We start from the raw sequence: 18,065 nt of genomic DNA, 5'->3' as shown, positions 1-18,065 counted from the left end.
CCCTTCTCCCTTCCAATGCTCTTCTGCCGCTGCACCACCCCCATGCCACGTGCTTCATTAGCTTGGCGCTAAAGACTGGGTTGGGAGAAGCCTCTGCCGCCGCTCCCATCTCCAGTGGACCCCAAAGCACTCCCTTTAATGTCCACTCAGGTAAAACATAGAACCTTCGGTGCAAACGTGACCCCGAGTCCCCGTTCCCCGCGTCATTCTAACCAGATTCCATTCTAATTATTCACCACTTTGGCCCATCTCTTTGTTCTGGAGCTGTTTGCAGAGACACAACAGAATTAAGGGTTACGTGCTGGACTGACCACTCCAGTGTTCTTGCCTGGAGAATGCCAGGGACGGGGGAGCCTGGTGGGCTGCCATCTATGGGGTCGCACAGAGTCGGACCCGACTGAAGCGACTTAGCAGCAGTAGCAGCAACTAGATAAGGAGTGACCTGGACCTGCAGATGTCAGGACGTTGCGCAGTTAGGTGATGGCTGTGGGCGGGGCCTAGGATAAGGGGACTGAGGACGGGGAGGGGCTTAAGCAAGTGGGCGGGTTGGCGGGCAGAAACAGGGCGTTTAGAGGGAATGGATGGTTTATCCGACGGGAGGGGCTTCAAGGGGAAACTGCTGGAGAGCAAGGTGTTGGGACAGGTAGGACTTGAACTGTGAGGATGCTGAGCGGTGGATATAACTGCTGTGCAGGCCAAGGGGAGAGAAGAGGGTCCTTAAGAGAGGAGTACCAAAGGAGAGTCCCAGAGGAAAGCAGAGTTTAGGAGGAAGGGCTGGAGAGACTTGGGCTTAGCTGCTTGAAGTGGGGCTGAGTTAGAGGCGAGGCTTAGAGCGAGTATACGAGAGGGGCCGTGTAAAATGTGGTAAAGCTGTGTGGTTCGAAACTTCAGCCTGCGTCAAAATCACCTGAAGGGTGTTTTAAAACGCAGGTCCCTAGGCCCTTCCCCCAGGGTCTGTGATTCAGGGAATCTGGGGTAGGGGGCTGGGAATTTACATTTCTAACGAATTTCCTGTGGCGCCATTGCCGCAGGTATTCAAGCCGCACTTTCAGACCCCCTGACTTAGCGAAATGCTTTGGAAGTGCGAAACAATTGAACGTGAAAGCGGTGAGAGAGGCGGGGGCTTAAATACTGAGAGCGGAAAAGGCGGGGCTCACGCTCAGGGGCGTGGCTCGGCCCCAGAAGCTCCGAGAGGCGGGGGTTACCAGGGAGAGGTGGGCTTCCAGAGAGTGGGGGCCTTTGAGACTGGGAGTACGGGGCAGACTTCAAGGGCTGGGTCGACGAAGGTGGGTTCTGAGGCGGTGAGCGGGGACTATGCTAAATAAGCTCCGAAAGAGGAGTCGTCGGGGCTGGGGCGGGGCTTAGGCGTTGATTTTTGCATAAGGGGCGTGGCTTAACGAGGGGCCCGGGGCGTGTGGGCGGTGCCCTAAGAAGGGGCAGGCGCACTGCTCTCCGCTCGCCCACCGGAAGCAGGGCCGGCTTCCCCCTGTCCCTGCGGCCCCCGAGCCAGCGCGCAGGCGCACTTCCCCTTCCCGGTCTCCGCCGCCGCCTCCCCTTTCCGCTCCTCCACGCCGGCGCCTCGGAGACGGGCGCGATTTCCGCTTCCGGACGGGCGGGCAGGCGGGCGGCGCGGGGCTGCCGGGGAGGGGGAGGGGGTGGCACTTCCGGTCGGGCCCTCGGGTCTCCCCGGAGCGGCGGCGCCTCCTCCGCCTCCTCAGCCTCCTCCCGGCGGAGACCCCGGCGCCGGTGAGTGACGGGGCGCGTGGCCCGGGGGCCCGGGGGCAGCGTGGGCGGGGGGTCCCGCCCTGGCCCGTCTTGGTTCCCAGAGCGTTCCTATCAGTGCTTCTCGCGCCCGGCCCTCGCTGGGGGCCCCCCCATGGCTGCTCCCCCAGAAGACTACTCCGGATAGCGCCCCATTACCGCCCCCAGTGCAGGACAGCTACCAGAGCGCTCTCATTCGTGGCGATCCCTCAGCTGCTGCCAGGGCCCCCCACTAAGGCTTTCTCATAGGTTCCCTTTCTACACAGCCCCCCCGTCTTTGCTTCCTGAAGGACAGCCCCCAAAATGCCATCGGCATTGCTCGTCCCCGTGCAGAGCAGCTGTCCGTGAACCCTCCCTTTGGTATTCTTGTAGGTTGCTTCGCAAGAGTGTGGTATTAGTGTTTTATAGCAGACCCCTATTTTCTCTGTCCACGCACAACAGCCCCCAAAGCTCCTAACCACCCCCCCAACGCCCCTTTCGTTACTGTAAAAATACATTGCATTCTGATCAGCCGCCCAAAATACCTTTTTTCCTTTTCTCCCCCACCCCTCCCCATAATAATCCCCCTTGAGAATATTGCTTTCGATGACCGACACCCTCACTCCCCACTTCCATAAACAGCTCCCCCTAGAGTTGTGCTCTCACACACCCTCCCCCCTTTCAGGTAGGAATAGCTGCCGGTTTAGCCCCAGGCTCCCCTGAAACCCCACCCCCCACCCCGCCCTCCTCGGGGTCAGCGCCTATCTGGGGTCCTCCCAGGGAACCCCACGTGAGGCTTTCCCCTCAGAAAGCTCCTCTGCCCCTGGCCCTAACAGCTCACATCCTCACCTGCAGCTTGTCCCCACGCCCCTTCTCCTGGACTCCCCAAGGAAGACCCAGCTTCAGCCGCCTCTTCCCTTGGACATGCATTCGTTCACTCTTCACTGAACGAATATGCACTTGCTGTTCCAGGTCCAGGGTGTACAGCGTGAAGGGGAGAGAGCCATACAGTCTTTGTTTTGTGGGTCTTTACAGTCTGGTTGAGACAGATCAAAAGCAAGTAAACAAGATCGGTGCTGTTTTCTGGGTTTTTCTGAGAGCCTTAAGAGCTACTTCAGAGGTGAAACCTGAATTAGCACAGGCAACCTCGCCACGGAAAGATCTGGGTGAATTGTTCCCAGGCAGAGGCCCTGAGGTGGCTGTGAGCGTGCTGATGGGAGGGGCAGCAGGGGAGGTGGTGAGGTTGGAGCAGAGGAGTGGAAGGGAGGATGAGGGGGGAGACGGTGTGATCTCACAGGGCTTCAGAGGTGGGGGCATTGTGATCAGTCACCTGGCCTTGATCAGCTCTGCGGAGCCCAGAGCATTCTTCATTTGTTCATTCTTTTCCTTTGTTCAACAACTGTTCAATGAACACCTGCTACACACTGGGGATGCAGCAGAGAACAAAACAGACAGCCCTGTCCTCGTGGAGTGCATATGCCAGCTCTGGGGCAGACAATTAAAAAGCAAAATATAGATACTTGTGTGAAAGAAATACAGCAGGGTAAGAGCATAGCAGGGCCGCAGTGTCAGAGGAAGTGACAGGAAGGCCTCTTTCAAGAGATCCCTGTCCCCCCAGCACCGAGAAGTTAGATCGGTGTGTAGACTGCTCTCCTGGACAGCTGCAGTCCTCCAGGGGGGATGGGGGGCTCCTTAATGCTCCCCTCACCCGGAAGTGAAATGGTTAAGAGCATGAAACCTGGCTCGCACTAGCCTTCATATCTCTGAGCAGACCACTCCCTATTTCCAGGCCTCATTCAGTCACTCATTTAACACATTTGTCGAGACAGGCCCTGTTCTAAGTGCTGGAGCTAGACCAGTGAACAAGTCAGATGCAAATCTTGCCTGCTTGGAGCCCACCTCCAGGAGGGGCAGTCCAGCAACAAATAGAACATACGTGGTGGTACTGACTGGACGGCATGGCAACCCACTCCAGTATTCTTGCCTGGAGAATCCGCATGGAGCCCTGTGGGCTGCAGTCCATAGGGTTGCAAACGCACACGCGCATGCACTGACTGGAAAGGAGAGAAGCGAAGGAGGCTGGGGTGAGCAGGAATGTTGCTCTGGGTGACAGGTCATAGTGGTCCTGGAGCACCCTGTTGAGAAGACAGCATCTGAGCAGACGTGAAGGAGATGAGGGGGTGAGAGAGCCGTATGTATGGGAGTCCCAGCCTTCCAGGCAGAAGCAACAGCCTGTGCAAAGGCCCTGGGGCAGCGATGGAGCCGGCATGTGGCCAGAGCTGCCAGGAGGCAGCTGGGGCTGTGGAGGTCTTCTCTGACCTCTGAGATGTCACTGCAGGTTTTGAGCAGAGGAGCAACAGTGACATGGTTCAGTCTTAGTCTTCTGTCTACTAAGTGAGAACAATAATAAAGCTTATCTTTTTCCTTATTTCGTATTTATTTGGCTCAGTTGGTCTTAGTTGTGGTGCGCGGGCTCCGTAGTTGCGGCATGTGGGATCTTCATTCCCCAACCAGGGATTGAACCCACTTCCCCTGCATTGCAAGGCAGATTCTTAACCACTGGATCACCAGGGAAGTCCCAGGAATGCTTATCTTGCGAGTCTGTTGTGAGTGTGATTGAAACAAGACACATAAAACAGTGTGATGCTGGTAGCATGGAGGAAATGCCAGTGGCCAGTCCTGGCGTTGTGTGGTGGCAGAGTGAGTGGGCAGAGTGTATTTCCGGCACAATGTGGAGTGAAGGCTTTTAAAAATTTTTATTTTGGAGAGAGAGATTGAAAGACAGCATGGAAATTCCCTGGTGGTCTAATGGTTAGGACCCCATGCTTTCGCTGCAGGGGGACCAGGTTCCATCCCTGATCAGGGAACTAAGATCTTGCAAGCCATGAGTTGTTACCACAAAAATAGAAAAAGATAGACAGCATGTTGTGAGGATAACAGCATGTCCTCTTGAACCTCATCACTGGCCTGCGATTCCTGGCCCTGCCACTTGTTGGTGGTATGACTTTAGGAGATTAATTGACCTCTCGGGCCCTCAGTCTCTTCCTCTGTAAAATGGGGTTAATAATCTGAACCATCTTCTAGGGTTATTGGGAAGACTCATTGAGTCAACACACATGAAGGATTTAAAAGGGTACTTGCCACGTAGGAAGCACTCAGGCTCCCCGTTACTGTGTGTCATTGTTATTGTCATTACAGATGAGAATCTCATCACAGGGCAGCTTTATTGCACCAGCATGGCCCACAGGTCTGGGCATCAGGGGCCTGGAATCCAGTACTTGCTTTCCCCTCCTTGGGGAAAGGCCCCCTCCCACTTCTCTGTTTCCTTCCTTGTGCAATGGATCCAGTAATGTACAGGACGTTAGGAGGCATCAGGGTGATGGTCCACATGACACCCATCAGACAGTAAACACAAGTTGTTAGGACTGTGACTGCAGTTGCTGTGGGACTCCTGCCCCTTGGGAGGGGCTACCCCCTCAGGCCACTCTGCACGAAATACACCATACATCTCCCCTTAGAAAGACAGCAGTTTAAGACTCAGGTCCCCGGAGACAGGAAATGTGGCTCCTTTCCCAGTGGAAATAGTTGTGAGCCCGGTCAGTTTTGTCCTTCAGTCCCACCGCCTGCATCTCTCGGCCGCAGTCCTTCGGCATCTCACCTGCCCTGGAGGCCCTCTTCACGACATCATTTCCACCAGAACTCATCCTCCTGGCCACACCTGGACAATATCAGCTGCATCTCTGCTAAATGCTGCCACCCCACCCCCACCCCCCGCCAACCCCGGAAGTACTGTTCAGCACAGTCGATTCCCTTTATTCAGCGAATTTATATCAGTAGACACCAACAGCTACAAGTTTGCCTCTGAGCCCAGCTTTAGCTGCATCTAACTTTTGTTACTTTTCCATTTTTGTCCATCTGATTTCCCACTGGTGATGAGGGAGGGTGCTGTTTAATTCCCACATTTCAGCAAATAACTTACCGAGTAGCCACGCTGCGCCAGGCGCTGTGCTAGGTGCTGGGCGCCCAGTGGTGAGCCACACAGGCCAAGTCTTCACTGTCTTAGGCGAGGAGAGCCGACAGTAAAGCGACAGCAAGAGGAAATATGCGCAGTATATTGGCAGCAGTGGCTTTGGTGAAAAAAGTGCAGCAGGATGAGGGGTGCACGTCCCCTCTCCTGGAGGCAACATCGACCCGGAGCAGAGGGGGTTAGGGCAGGGGGCGTGAGGTCTGGGGAAGAGGGTCCAGGCAGGAGGGAGCAGCCGCACCGCCTCACCGCCATGTGTTCAGGAAGGTAACCCCCCTCCCACCCAGCCCCTGTAGAAACGCCCCTCATAACCCAGAGAGCGCCCCCAAAGTAAGGCTCCTGTCCCCCCAGTTCCACCCTCACCTTCCTCCTCCTCGGGGAACCTCCTTGTGCGTGCGCGTCATGGCGGGGATTCCGAGGGTGCTGGCCTGGGGGAGCGCCCCGCAGCCTTAGCTGTGTGCTTGGGGGTGGGGCGGGGCTTCATCCCGGACCCGGCCCTGCCCCCGTGGGGAGCTCCCTACCCACCCCCCGCCATCCTTCACATGCCTCCCCACGGTCCCCTCCCCAGCCCACTCCAGCACTGCCTCCTGGACTCGGCTTCGCGCACAGGCTTCCACCAGCACCTGGCCACGCCTTTGCTCGTTCCGGAGATCAGATCAACCAGCCGAGTGTGAAGGGCATGCGCTGCCTGAGTCGCACCCAGGGACACCAGGAGCTGGAGGCTAAAAATACTGACCTCCGGGCAGGGGTCGGGGAGGCACTCACCTTTCACCTGTCTGGGGACAGAGGCAGCCCAACGGGCAGGTGGCGCGGACGGGCCCACTGGCCCCTGGGGTGGTCTGGCCGCAGGGCCTGGGCCCCAGCAGAGGGGGGACAATGGCTAAGAAGCACGCCTGACCGGGCGGACCCTTCTCCCCGTGGCACTGCACCCGCTCAGTGGAGGCATTTCCCGGGGCCCCTGGTGGATGTCAGGCTGAGATCAACTGCAGGGGACACTGGATTGAGGCAGACGGATGCTGGCCAGCTGCAGTCTGGAAGGAGAGGTCCTGGAAAAGTGCTTAGAGAACGACTGCTGGGTGGAGGGAGCAGGAGTTGCCCCCAGGGGCGAGGGCGGGAACCCCCGCTCCTGGACCACCTGCCACCAGGCTCCTTCCAGGCGCGTGATGCCCATGAAGGTACACGTAGCTCCAGGGACTGGGCCAGCGAGCTCTGCCAGCCAGCCCCCTTAAGTCCCCCTCCTTCTGGGGGTCAGCGCCCCCTTTACAAGCATAGGTCAGGATGGGGATGGGGCTTAAACCCTGGCCCGGCATGTTTCCTACTGTTGCTTGTTTTTCCTCTCAGGCTGGCAGCGCCTCCTTCCTACCTGGTAGGTAGTGCAGGAACTACCCACATGGCCCTCGTCCCAGCTCTCCCCCCCCCCCCCACCCCGTTTGTCCTGACTTTGTGTTCCTACTATGAGGATGAGAATCCCCAGAGGGCCCCGAGTGTTCACCGGACCCACCGTAGCTTGTCCGGTCCTCGCAGCAGCCCTGGGAGACAGGGACATGCTTTGTCACCTCCACGTGTAGATGGGGAGGTTCAGGCACAGACAGGTTCAGGAACTTGTCCAGGGTCACACAGCGAGAGGCTAGCAGGGCATCGTGGCTCCACAGGCCACCCTCTTAACCACTCTGATTGAAACTGTTCTTGTCTTTTGGCAAAGGCAGAACCTGAGGGGTTTGGGAGCACAGGGCTTGGGCTAGTGCGTGTGTGGTGGTGGGGGCTACAGAGAAGAGGGCCTGGGCAACCCAGCCTGGAGGACTGAAAGTGTTTCACAGGGGCCTGAGACCAGAGTCAGAACAAGGCGTGCCGGCGGTGTTGGGGATGGATGGAGATGTGTGGGAACCGCGGGAAGAAGGGAGAGGGGGAATCTCTGGAGGAGGAAGGAGACGAGGGCCAGAGAGGTCGCGGGCAGGAGGCGGCAGGCCCAGTGGGATAGGTCAGTCAGCGTGCCAGCGGAGCCCTGGGGGAAGACCACTCGCTGCGGGGGAAGGACAGAGGGACCGACGGGCGAGGACGGATAGTGGGGGGGGGGCCCCGACTGGTGCCTGTGGCTCTTCTAGTGCCCGCAGCTAGGGGACCCCATGCGGCCCTGCCTCCTGAGCCCCGCTCTCTTCTCCGCAGGGTCCCCCGTCTCCCCGCCGCCCAGAATGGAGGCCAACCCAGCGGGCAGCGGCGCCGGGGGCGGCGGGAGCGGCGGCCTGGGGGGCGAGGACGGGGTCCACTTCCAAAGCTACCCCTTCGACTTCCTGGAGTTCCTCAACCACCAGCGTTTCGAGCCCATGGAGCTGTACGGGGAGCACGCCAAGGCGGTAGCTGCGCTGCCCTGCGCGCCGGGGCCCCCGCCACAGCCGCCGCCACAGCCACCGCCGCCCCAGTACGACTACCCGCCCCAGGCCAGCTTCAAGCCCAAGGCCGAGGCCCCCTCCTCGTCGTCCTCCTCGTCCTCGTCCTCCTCCTCGTCCTCGTCGTCGTCTTCCCAGGCCAAGAAGCCCGACCCGCCACTGCCGCCCGCCTTTGGGGCACCGCCGCCCCCGATCTTCGACACGGCCTTCCCTGCCCCGCAGTGGGGCATCGTGGACCTCTCGGGCCACCAGCACCTGTTTGGGAACCTGAAGCGCGGGGGGCCGGCCTCCGGGCCAGGGGCCACGCCGGGGCTGGCCGCGCCCCCGGGGACCCCTGGGCCACTCCCCGCTGCCTCGCAGGCGCCGCCGGGTCCGGCGGCGGGGACAGCAGGCTGCGACGCGGCCAAGGATGACAAAGGCTACTTCCGGCGGCTCAAGTACCTGATGGAGCGGCGCTTCCCATGCGGCGTGTGCCAGAAGTCCTTCAAGCAGTCCTCGCACCTGGTGCAGCACATGCTCGTGCACTCGGGCGAGCGGCCCTACGAGTGCGGCGTCTGCGGCCGCACCTACAACCACGTGTCCAGCCTTATCCGCCACCGCCGCTGCCACAAGGACGTGCCGCCGGCTGCGGGCGCCCCGGCGCCACCGCCGCTCCCGCCGCTGGGCCTGCCAGCGCCTGCCGCGCCCTCCTCGGCGCCCCCTGGGCCCCCGGCCGCGCCCACCGATGGCAGCGCGGCCCCCGCGGGCGCGGGCGTCGGGGTGGCCCCTCCAGTGGGGACGGCGGCGGCGGCGGGGGGTGGCGACGGCCCGTTCGCCTGCACGCTGTGCTGGAAGGTGTTCAAGAAGCCCAGCCACCTGCACCAGCACCAGATCATCCACACGGGCGAGAAGCCCTTCTCGTGCTCCGTGTGCAGCAAGAGCTTCAACCGCCGGGAGAGCCTCAAGCGCCATGTGAAGACGCACTCGGCCGACCTGCTGCGCCTGCCCTGCGGCGTGTGCGGCAAGGCCTTCCGCGACGCCGCCTACTTGCTCAAGCACCAGGCGGCGCACGCGGGCGCTCCCGGGCCGCGGCCCGCTTACCCCTGCGAGCTGTGCGGCAAGTCCTACTCAGCGCCGCAGAGCCTGCTGCGCCACAAGGCGGCGCACGGCCCGCCCGCTGCCCCTGACGCGCCCAAGGACGCGGCGGCCCCCGGCGCGCCGCCCGCACCCGCCTTCCCGCCGGGGCCCTACCTGCTGCCCCCGGACCCGCCCGCCTCAGACGGCGAGAAGGCGGCGGCGGCGGCGGCCGCGGCAGTGGTGTACGGCGCCGTGCCCGTCCCGCTGCTGGGCGCCCACCCGCTGCTGCTCGGCGGGGCCGGCCCTGGCGGGGCTGGGGGCTCGGGCGCCGGCACGCCCGGCAAGACGTTCTGCTGTGGCATTTGCGGGCGTGGCTTTGGGCGCCGCGAGACCCTGAAGCGGCACGAGCGGATCCACACGGGTGAGAAGCCGCACCAGTGCCCGGTGTGCGGGAAGCGCTTCCGCGAGTCCTTCCACCTGAGCAAGCACCACGTGGTGCATACCCGCGAGCGGCCCTATAAGTGCGAACTCTGCGGCAAGGTCTTCGGCTACCCGCAGAGCCTCACGCGCCACCGCCAAGTGCACCGGCTCCAGCTGCCCTGCGCCCTGGCCGGGGCCGCTGGCCTCCCCGCCGCCCAGGGCGCCGCGGGGGCAGCCGGCCCGAGCAGCTCAGCCGCGTCTGGGGCCGCCGCGGACGGGCTCAGCTACGCCTGCTCGGACTGTGGCGAGCACTTCCCGGATCTCTTCCACGTCATGAGCCACAAGGAGGCGCACATGGCCGAGAAGCCCTACGGCTGCGACGCCTGTGGCAAGACCTTCGGCTTCATCGAGAACCTCATGTGGCACAAGCTGGTGCACCAGGCGGCCCCCGAGCGCCTGCTGCCGCCCGCGCCCGGCGGCGCCCAGCCCCCGGAGGGCTCCGGCGGCACCGACGCGGCCACCGTGCTGGACAACGGGCTGGCCGGGGAGGTGGGGGCAGCCGTGGCGGCGCTGGCCGGGGTGTCCGGGGGCGAGGACGCTGGTGGGTCCGCGGCGGCCGGGGGCAGCGGGGGCGCCAGCGCGGGCCCCGAGCGCTTCAGCTGTGCCACCTGCGGCCAGAGCTTCAAGCACTTCCTGGGCTTGGTGACCCACAAGTACGTGCACCTGGTGCGCCGGACCCTGGGCTGCGGCCTGTGCGGCCAGAGCTTCGCGGGCGCCTACGACCTGCTGCTGCACCGGCGCAGCCACCGGCAGAAGCGAGGCTTCCGCTGCCCGGTGTGCGGCAAGCGCTTCTGGGAGGCGGCCCTGCTCATGCGCCACCAGCGCTGCCACACGGAGCAGCGGCCCTACCGCTGCGGCGTGTGTGGCCGCGGCTTCCTGCGCTCCTGGTACCTGCGGCAGCACCGCGTGGTGCACACGGGCGAGCGCGCCTTCAAGTGCGGCGTGTGCGCCAAGCGCTTCGCGCAGTCGTCCAGCCTGGCGGAGCACCGGCGGCTACACGCTGTGGCGCGGCCCTTGCGCTGCGGCGCCTGCGGCAAGACCTTCCGCTACCGCTCCAACCTGCTGGAGCACCAGCGGCTGCACCTTGGCGAGCGCGCCTATCGCTGCGAGCACTGCGGCAAGGGCTTCTTCTACCTGAGCTCCGTGCTGCGCCATCAGCGCGCGCACGAGCCGCCGCGGCCCGAGCTCCGCTGTCCCGCCTGCCTCAAGGCCTTCAAGGATCCCGGCTACTTCCGGAAGCACCTGGCGGCCCACCAGGGTGGCCGGCCTTTCCGCTGCTCCTCCTGCGGCGAGGGGTTCGCCAACACATACGGCCTCAAGAAACACCGCCTGGCGCACAAGGCTGAGGGCCTGGCGGGGCCGGGAACAGGGGCCGGCCCGTTGCCCGGGAAGGACGCCTGACCGGGGAGTGTGCCTCCCCATCGCCACTCCCATCAGACGTCCCCTCCCGGACTCGTCCCTCGGGGACGCGGACCTCCTCCTGCCGGCCCTCCCATCCATCATCCTTCCGAACTTAAGACAGACTAGTCTCCTCCCCCAAGGCCCATGTCGTGCAGACCCTAGCCTGCCTCTCTCCACCTGGACCTCCCTGGCCCTCTCCTCCTCCTATCGGACACTGAACTCGACCCTCCGTCCACCCCTGATGTGTACCCCTCTCCAGCCCCCCTGCCCCAGCAGCCTGCAGCCCCCTCGGTGAGCTGGGTGGAGCCGGGTCTGGACAGCCTCTCCCCCTTCCCCGGCAAGCTGGCCGGACAGCGGAGCGCGAGCGGTTCGGGAGGGCACGGGGTGGGGGCCTGGGTGCTCTTGGTTTGTGGGGGTGGGGGGCGGGGGGCAGACGCGGCTTGTACAGAGCGGAGAATAATAAATCTTATCAACAGGGCCGCTGGAGTCCCTTCTTTCGTCCCAGGGGAGGGGGTTGAGCGCTGACAAACGGAAGGCTGAGAACTTCGGCTTCCTGGGATGGTGATTTCCCAACACCTTCTGCCTTGCCCTGCCTCTCTCTGCTTTTCCTCAATCAGCTGGTAGTCACTGAGGCTTCACCATGTCCAGGCTCTGGGCTCCCAGTGGAGCACGTGCAGAACAAGACAGGTTAAGTCATGGCTCTGGGAACCGACCAGGTACCTGGACCCCGTTCCCTTCAGAATGCTTTTGTGGTTTGTTTATTCCACGGCCAACATTTCCCCAGGGCCCATCTGCCCAGCCCTTTGATGGACACTGGGGAAACATTGGCACTGGCGGGGAAGAACCTGCTTGCCATTGCAGGAGTCGTAAGAAACATGGTTTCGACCCCTGGGTCGGGAAGACCCCCTGGAGGAGGGAATGGCAACCCACTCCAGTATTCTTGCCTGGAAAATTCCATGGACAGGAGCCCAGCGGGCTGCAGTCCATGGGGTTGCAAAAGTTGGACACGACTGAGTGACTTAGCACCGGGAAACACGAAGTGGACACGTTCCTGGCCCTCAAATGAGCCGGAAGAGAGCTGGTGAGCCAGGGCTGTTTATTATACAGCCCATTTACAGAATGTCTCCCTCCAGGGTGACTTTGTGGAACTCCAGAAGCTCTTTCACAGCCCTCATTTTGGTCCTCAGAGCAGTGAAATATATGCCCTGTGAGGCTGACTTAGCCCACTTGTCAGACGAGGATGCTGAGGTCCCCGAGATGAAAGGCTCCAAGGATACCTAGCAGGTTCGTAGTAGCCCTGGGCCTACAGTCCTGGGTGCCTCAGGACTGAAACCTGGAGACCAACTCAGGTCAGGGGTCACTGCCTGGGTGAGTCCAGTTTGACCCACGAGAGGGCAGGAAGCCAGTGTGGCCACCTTGCTCTAATGCCAGAGACCCAGCAGGTGACAGACCTGGCGTGGGACTTAAAGTGAGTCACATGGATGCTGTGCACCATGCTGTAGAGGACGTGGAGTCTCCCAGGGGGTTGAGAGCATGGCACACTCTCCGCATCAGACTGGAGGGGCTAACGAGGCTCTCAGGAGGAGCAGGACATCCAGGGGATGACAGGGCTGTGGAAGCTTGCCAAGTGATGTGGGCATTGAATTCCAGGTGGAGGATTAAAGCGTGTCCAAGTCAACCCAGCTGTTCCAGCCAATTTTGAATAGATTGGTGTGGCCGGAGATGCCGAGGGTTGGGGACTGGCTCCTGAAGAGCCACAAATCCCAAACAGCAGAGCTCGGATGACCTTGGAGTCAGGGGTTGGAGGCAGGCAGCTGCTGGATCTGAGCCACTGATTCCGGTTTAGCCCATGGGAGGGGAAAAAAAAAAGACTTGGCTGCCAAACTTTGAACGTGGAACGATTTTACATATGGGGACTTGCCTGGTGGTCCAGTGGTTAAGACTCAGAAACCCAGTGCAGAGGGCCGGGGATCAATCCCTGGTCGGGGAACTAGATCCTACATGCACAACTAAGACCCAATGCAGCCACGTTAAAAAAAGAGAGCGAGTTCACATAATAGAAACAGCAATGCAACTTTTGAAAATTTGGAAGACCTAGCAACGTGGTCTGCATCCGCCCGGGGCCAAGTAGTCCTTGCTGTCTTTGGATGTGGCATGTACTCTCCGAAGTGCTGCAGCACTGTCACATCCCACGTGTCAGTGGGCCCACTTCACCTCGCTGGTCCTGGTGTTTCTCCTCGAAACCCCTCCACCTTCCTCACTCACATCATCATGAAGTGCCTATAGGCACTCACATTTGGGATCCCTCCTCGGGGCCACAAGGAGCTGGGGGTTGGTGACAAGGTGGGGATCTGTGTTTCCAAAGGGTGGGTCCAGGTGGCCACAGCCTGGAGAGTGAGGAGGGCGGGGGCCCCGACCTGTGAGACTTGTCGGCTTGGTCTTCAAGGGTAGTGATGATGAAAAGAAGCGTTCAGATTCCAACAACTGGAAATTGATAAGGGATTAGACGGATGGGTGAAGGGTGAAGATGGCTTAAGGAACCCACCAAGCTGTGTAGCTTGGGTGGTGATGTCCACACCAGGGGCATCTCCTTGGTGAAAACAGAATTCTCTTTCATCTATGGGATGTCTTGTGGGGGTGTTGGGTGAACAGGAAGAGGTGTGAGTCCTGGGCTCCCCTTCCTGAAGCATTCCAATCCTGGGAGCCCCTTCATATTGCCGAACTTCCCTGACCCCTAGTTCCACAGCTGAACCGCATAGCTTCTCTGGATAGCCAGAAACTGTCCACCGCCAACGCCTCCCCCGACCACCCCCTCCCTGGTTCTAAAGATGAGGAAACAGAGGTTTGAAGAGAGTCACAACTCACTGCTGGGGACAAGACCCTAGGGTAGCCCTCCTACCCACCCCGCAAAACAAGATCAACATAGAGAAACCCTTCAGAAATTCCTTTAATAGGAATAGCACTGGAGGCCTCCCACATCCAGCCCCCAGGTCCTCCTCTGCCCCCACCCCAATGACTCATCTCCTGCCCCACACCCGCCACAGGCCCTCCAGGACAGCTCCATCGGCATCCACCAACCCTTCCGTGGGATAGCCTGGGACTGGCCTGTAGGCTCTTTGCTCCCAATTGGTAGTGGAAGGGAATTAGATCCACTGGGGGCTACTTGGTAGCCCCCAGGAGAGCCTGGGCTCTGAGCCGACAGCTTTAAGAGGGGAGCAGCAGCTGGCTGAGTGTGGGCCATCTTTTTAGTTGTCTTGAAAGAGGAGTCTGGCTTAGGGGAGGGACCACCATGGGAGCAGGGGTCGGGCTCCTGGTGTCAAAACCCTTAGGGTCAGGCTTCCATCCTTGACACTGTGACTCGGGGACCCTCTGGCTTTGAGGTGACAGGGTCCCAGCTTCTTTATTGGAGGATCCAGCGGGCAGACTGAGGACAGGTGGGCAGTATCAGGGTCAGTGTGATCCAGTGAGGTAGGCGAAAGGGTCCGGCCTGGATCCCCCTGCCCCAAGAAGTGCCCAGGCTCTGCTGCGACAAGTGATGTCTTGCGCAAGGACAAGCCATCGGGGAGGCGGACGAGGCCATGACATCCAGCTCAGGTTTCTAGCACCCACAGGGCTGCCACTGTGCCTTTCTCGGAACCACACGCAGGGGCTGTGTGACTTGTGAGCGTCCTGAGCCTGGCTGTCCGTGCGCTCTCCCACGCCGGCCGCTCGTGGCCATCTCTGCGAGCTCTGACGTCACCCCACCCCGAACCTCTCCTCGTCCTCCCTGGCCTCTCTTACCCACCCACTCCTCCTCTGCAGCAATGTGCGCTCCCAGACTACTGGTCGACCTCCACCTTTACTCTGGCCGTCTCCCCACACCCCTCTTCAGGAGGGTTCCCTGCCCCACACCTGCTCCCCGGCCCCTCAGCCCCCGGTGCCAGCGGGCCCCCAGAGTCCCCCGGCCCCGGCCGTGGACATGGGTGCGCTGATGCTTGCGGAAGTTGGAGGAGTTGTTGAAAGTGCGGTCGCAGAGGCTGCAGCGGAAGGGGCGCTCGCCAGTGTGGATGCGCGCGTGGACGCTGAGCACCGAGGACTGGGTGAAGCCCTTGCCGCACACGCCGCAGTGGTAGGGCCGCTCGCCCGTGTGCACCCGCTCGTGGTCTAGCATGTCTGAGGAGCGGCGGAACGGCTTGGCGCAGAACCTGCAGGCGAAGGGCTTCCCCACCGCCGCGCCCGCAGCTGCCGCCGCCAGCACAACCTCCGACCTCTCCGGGGGCGCCCCGGTCCGCTGCTCTGGAGTCGCCGCCGCCGCCTCCGGGGGCCTCCGAGGGGCCCCCGGCTCTACCCCGTGTCGGTGCTGGTGCCGCAGCAGAGGGGCCAGGGCCTTGAAGGCCCGGGGGCAGAGCGCGCAGCGGTAGGGCCGCTCGCCCGTATGCAGGCTATAGTGGGCACGGAGGCTGGCAGGGCCGGGGCAGCTGTGGCCACACACATGACACCGGCTGGGGTCCCCACCCTGCCCGCCACCCTCAGCCCCCGCCAGGTGACCATGTTCATGGAACAGCAGCTCGGAGACCAGCCGGAAGGCAGCCGGGCACAAGGCACAGTGCAGAGAACCTGGCTCCGGGGGCTCGGGGACCAGGGTGGTGTCCGTCACCTTCACCACCTGGATCTCGATGAGGTCACTCGGGGGGGTGGCCGGGCGGCCATCATCATGCACCAGGACCTGAGTGGGGAGAGGGAGAAACAGAGGAGCCTGTGGACTCTGCCACACCCCACCCCCAACACGCCCCACTTATTAAAACGCTCTCTGCAGCCTACTGGGCCCCTCGATTTCTAGATTCAGCTCTCTATCCTCCGGGATTCTGCCCTATGACCATCAAGGCTTCCCCTCCTGCCCAAAATACATCACAGATCCAGCCATTTCTCTCCTCTACCTGCACTTAAAAGCCAATCATCTCTTGCCAAGTTTCCTAACCCTCTGAATGTCTCTGTGCCTACGCCTGCTCCCTTATAACCCACCTCCCCAAAGCAGCCCGAATGACCTTTTGAAAAATGGAAATCAGACAGCAGTCATTTTCCCACTCAAAACTGTCACATGACTCCAATTGCACTTAAAATCCCAAACCGTCATCTAACATCCACCATGACCCAGCTCCTCCTTCTCTCTCTGACCCCAGTGTAACTATAAGCCGGTACACAGCTGACTGCTCTCGTCTAAATTTAGCTCCCCTACCCCCCACTCTCTCAGCTCACTCTTTCCAGATCACAATTAAGTCTGGTTTATTGAGTCTCTTCCCCTATTCCACTGCGCGCTCCGAAAGAATACAGTTTATGTATTCGTTCGCCTCTCCATCTCTCTGGTCCAAGTAGGACTAGTAAATTCTGTTGAATGAATGAATGTCCTCAGGTACTCTCCCATCCTGAGCGCGTGTCCAAAGTCTCCTGGAACAGTCATTTCTTCCTCCACCCAAATCCTCTCCTGGGCATCAAGACGCATCCCTCAGATCCCTGCAGAATCATACCCCACCCCAGCGTGGATGCCCCAGCTATAACCCCACACCTTTGTCTTTGAGGGTCACCTTCCCAACCTACCTGGTTCGCTACCCCTAAAATTTCGGAGGCCCCGCCCCCTAATTAGACAAACTCCATCCCCTGGAACTCCTCTCCGAACTCATCAACAGCTCAGATGTCCCACCCACCCCTCCTCGGGGTCCACCCACCCAGGCCCCACCCACCACCCTCATTGGCTCCACGATAAGCCCCGTCCCCTCGCCCACCGAGAAGCTCCGCCCCCAGAGCCGGAGCCATAAATGCCACCCCCGCCCCGTCCTAAGTCCCGCCCCCAGCCCTGCGACCTCCTGCCATCTCGAGTTCCCAGCCTTGGCCCCTTCCTCGCCCGCACCACGTCCGGAGGTTCCGAGGATGGCGGCTCCGGGGCCGCTGAGCTCGGACTCGGGGGTTCCGGGCGCGCGGCGGCCATCTTCTGCCCAGGCCCCGCCCCCGAGGCCCGTGGTCGCCTCGGGAGGGGGCGTGGCCTGGGAATGGCGTCAGCGCCTTGGCGCAGGCGCACTGGAGGATTGGGCGGGGCATCCACGGAGCTGGGAAGAAAGTGGTGAATTTCTTCTAATCACCTGTCAGTGCCCTCAGGAGCCATTCTGCGTGGTGCGCTGGGTGCCAGAGAAACTAACTCGAATTTCTCTTTTTAACCTGTATGAGTAGGCTCTGGCAGTCAGTTGACACTGACCAGAATTGAATGATTTTTGTTTTCATGCTACACATTTTTGCGGTCACCTCCTCTGCATGGCTTGCCTTAACCCAGTGAGACCAAGTTTACCAATGTAAGGATTTTAAAGTCCATTTGCAGAAATACAGTCATCAAACAGCCACAGTGGTCGTACTGGGGTTTGTTAGCAAAAGACCTTAGGTGGTATGATGTTTGGGAGGAAAGAGCCCAAAGATGGGTTTTTACAGCACCAAGGACAGGGCTGAGGTCTTAAGAGTCCAATTCATTCTGTGGCCTGGTTGTGTGACTTTGAAAAGGTCACCACATTTCTCAGGGTCGTGCCTGCATTTCTCACACGTACAATGTAGATGGTTGTAAAACCCAATAAGAAAGAAATTTGCAAGATATTTGGATTGGAGCAACTTTAAATTGTTTTCTTGGGAGAGTAGGGGCATCAGTTCAGTCGCTCAGTAGTGTCCGACTCTTTTCGATGCCATGGACTGCAGCATGCCAGGCTTCCCTGTCCATTACCAACTCCCGGAGTTTACTCATGTCCATCGCATCGGTGATGCCATCCAACCATCTCACCCTCTGTTGTCCCCTTCTCCTCCTGCCTTCAATCTTGGCCAGCATGAGGGTCTTTTCCAATGAGTCTGTTCTTCACATCAGATGGCCGAAGTATTGGAGTTTCAGCTTCAGCATCAGTCCTTCCAGTGTATATTCAGGACTGATTTCCTTTAGGATGGACTGGTTAGATCTCCTTGCAATTCAAGGG

At 60.7% G+C, this 18,065-nt stretch overlaps 2 protein-coding genes across 4 annotated transcripts; one reads left to right on the top strand and one right to left on the bottom strand.

Moving 5' to 3' along the window:
* Positions 1-53: 53 nt before the first annotated feature.
* On the top strand, positions 54-13,915 carry ZNF865 (zinc finger protein 865). 3 transcript variants are annotated; one of them, XM_024979362.2, is made up of 2 exons: positions 54-1,286; positions 7,928-13,915. In XM_024979362.2, the coding sequence occupies exon 2, from the start codon at positions 7,954-7,956 to the stop codon at positions 11,083-11,085; it is 3,132 nt and encodes a 1,043-aa protein (XP_024835130.1). In that variant the 5' UTR covers positions 54-1,286; positions 7,928-7,953; the 3' UTR covers positions 11,086-13,915. The 3 variants fall into 3 exon arrangements, with proteins under 3 accessions (XP_024835130.1, XP_010813806.2, XP_059733597.1); XM_010815504.4 differs by lacking the exon at positions 54-1,286 and adding an exon at positions 1,667-1,746; XM_059877614.1 differs by lacking the exon at positions 54-1,286 and adding an exon at positions 1,667-1,746 and having other exon boundaries at positions 6,333-13,915.
* Positions 13,916-14,014: 99 nt separating this feature from the next.
* On the bottom strand, positions 14,015-17,054 carry ZNF784 (zinc finger protein 784). The gene is made up of 2 exons (NM_001099731.1): positions 16,970-17,054; positions 14,015-15,790 (listed from the first exon to the last, which is right to left on the bottom strand). The coding sequence occupies exons 1-2, from the start codon at positions 17,045-17,047 to the stop codon at positions 14,924-14,926; spliced, it is 945 nt and encodes a 314-aa protein (NP_001093201.1). The 5' UTR covers positions 17,048-17,054; the 3' UTR covers positions 14,015-14,923.
* Between the last annotated feature and the right edge of the window lie 1,011 nt (positions 17,055-18,065).

Source organism: Bos taurus, chromosome 18 (assembly GCF_002263795.3).
Source record: "Bos taurus isolate L1 Dominette 01449 registration number 42190680 breed Hereford chromosome 18, ARS-UCD2.0, whole genome shotgun sequence".
Classification (NCBI taxonomy): domain Eukaryota; kingdom Metazoa; phylum Chordata; class Mammalia; order Artiodactyla; family Bovidae; genus Bos; species Bos taurus.
Note: the sequence above shows the minus strand (reverse complement) of the source record. Positions and strands in the feature narration are given on the sequence as shown.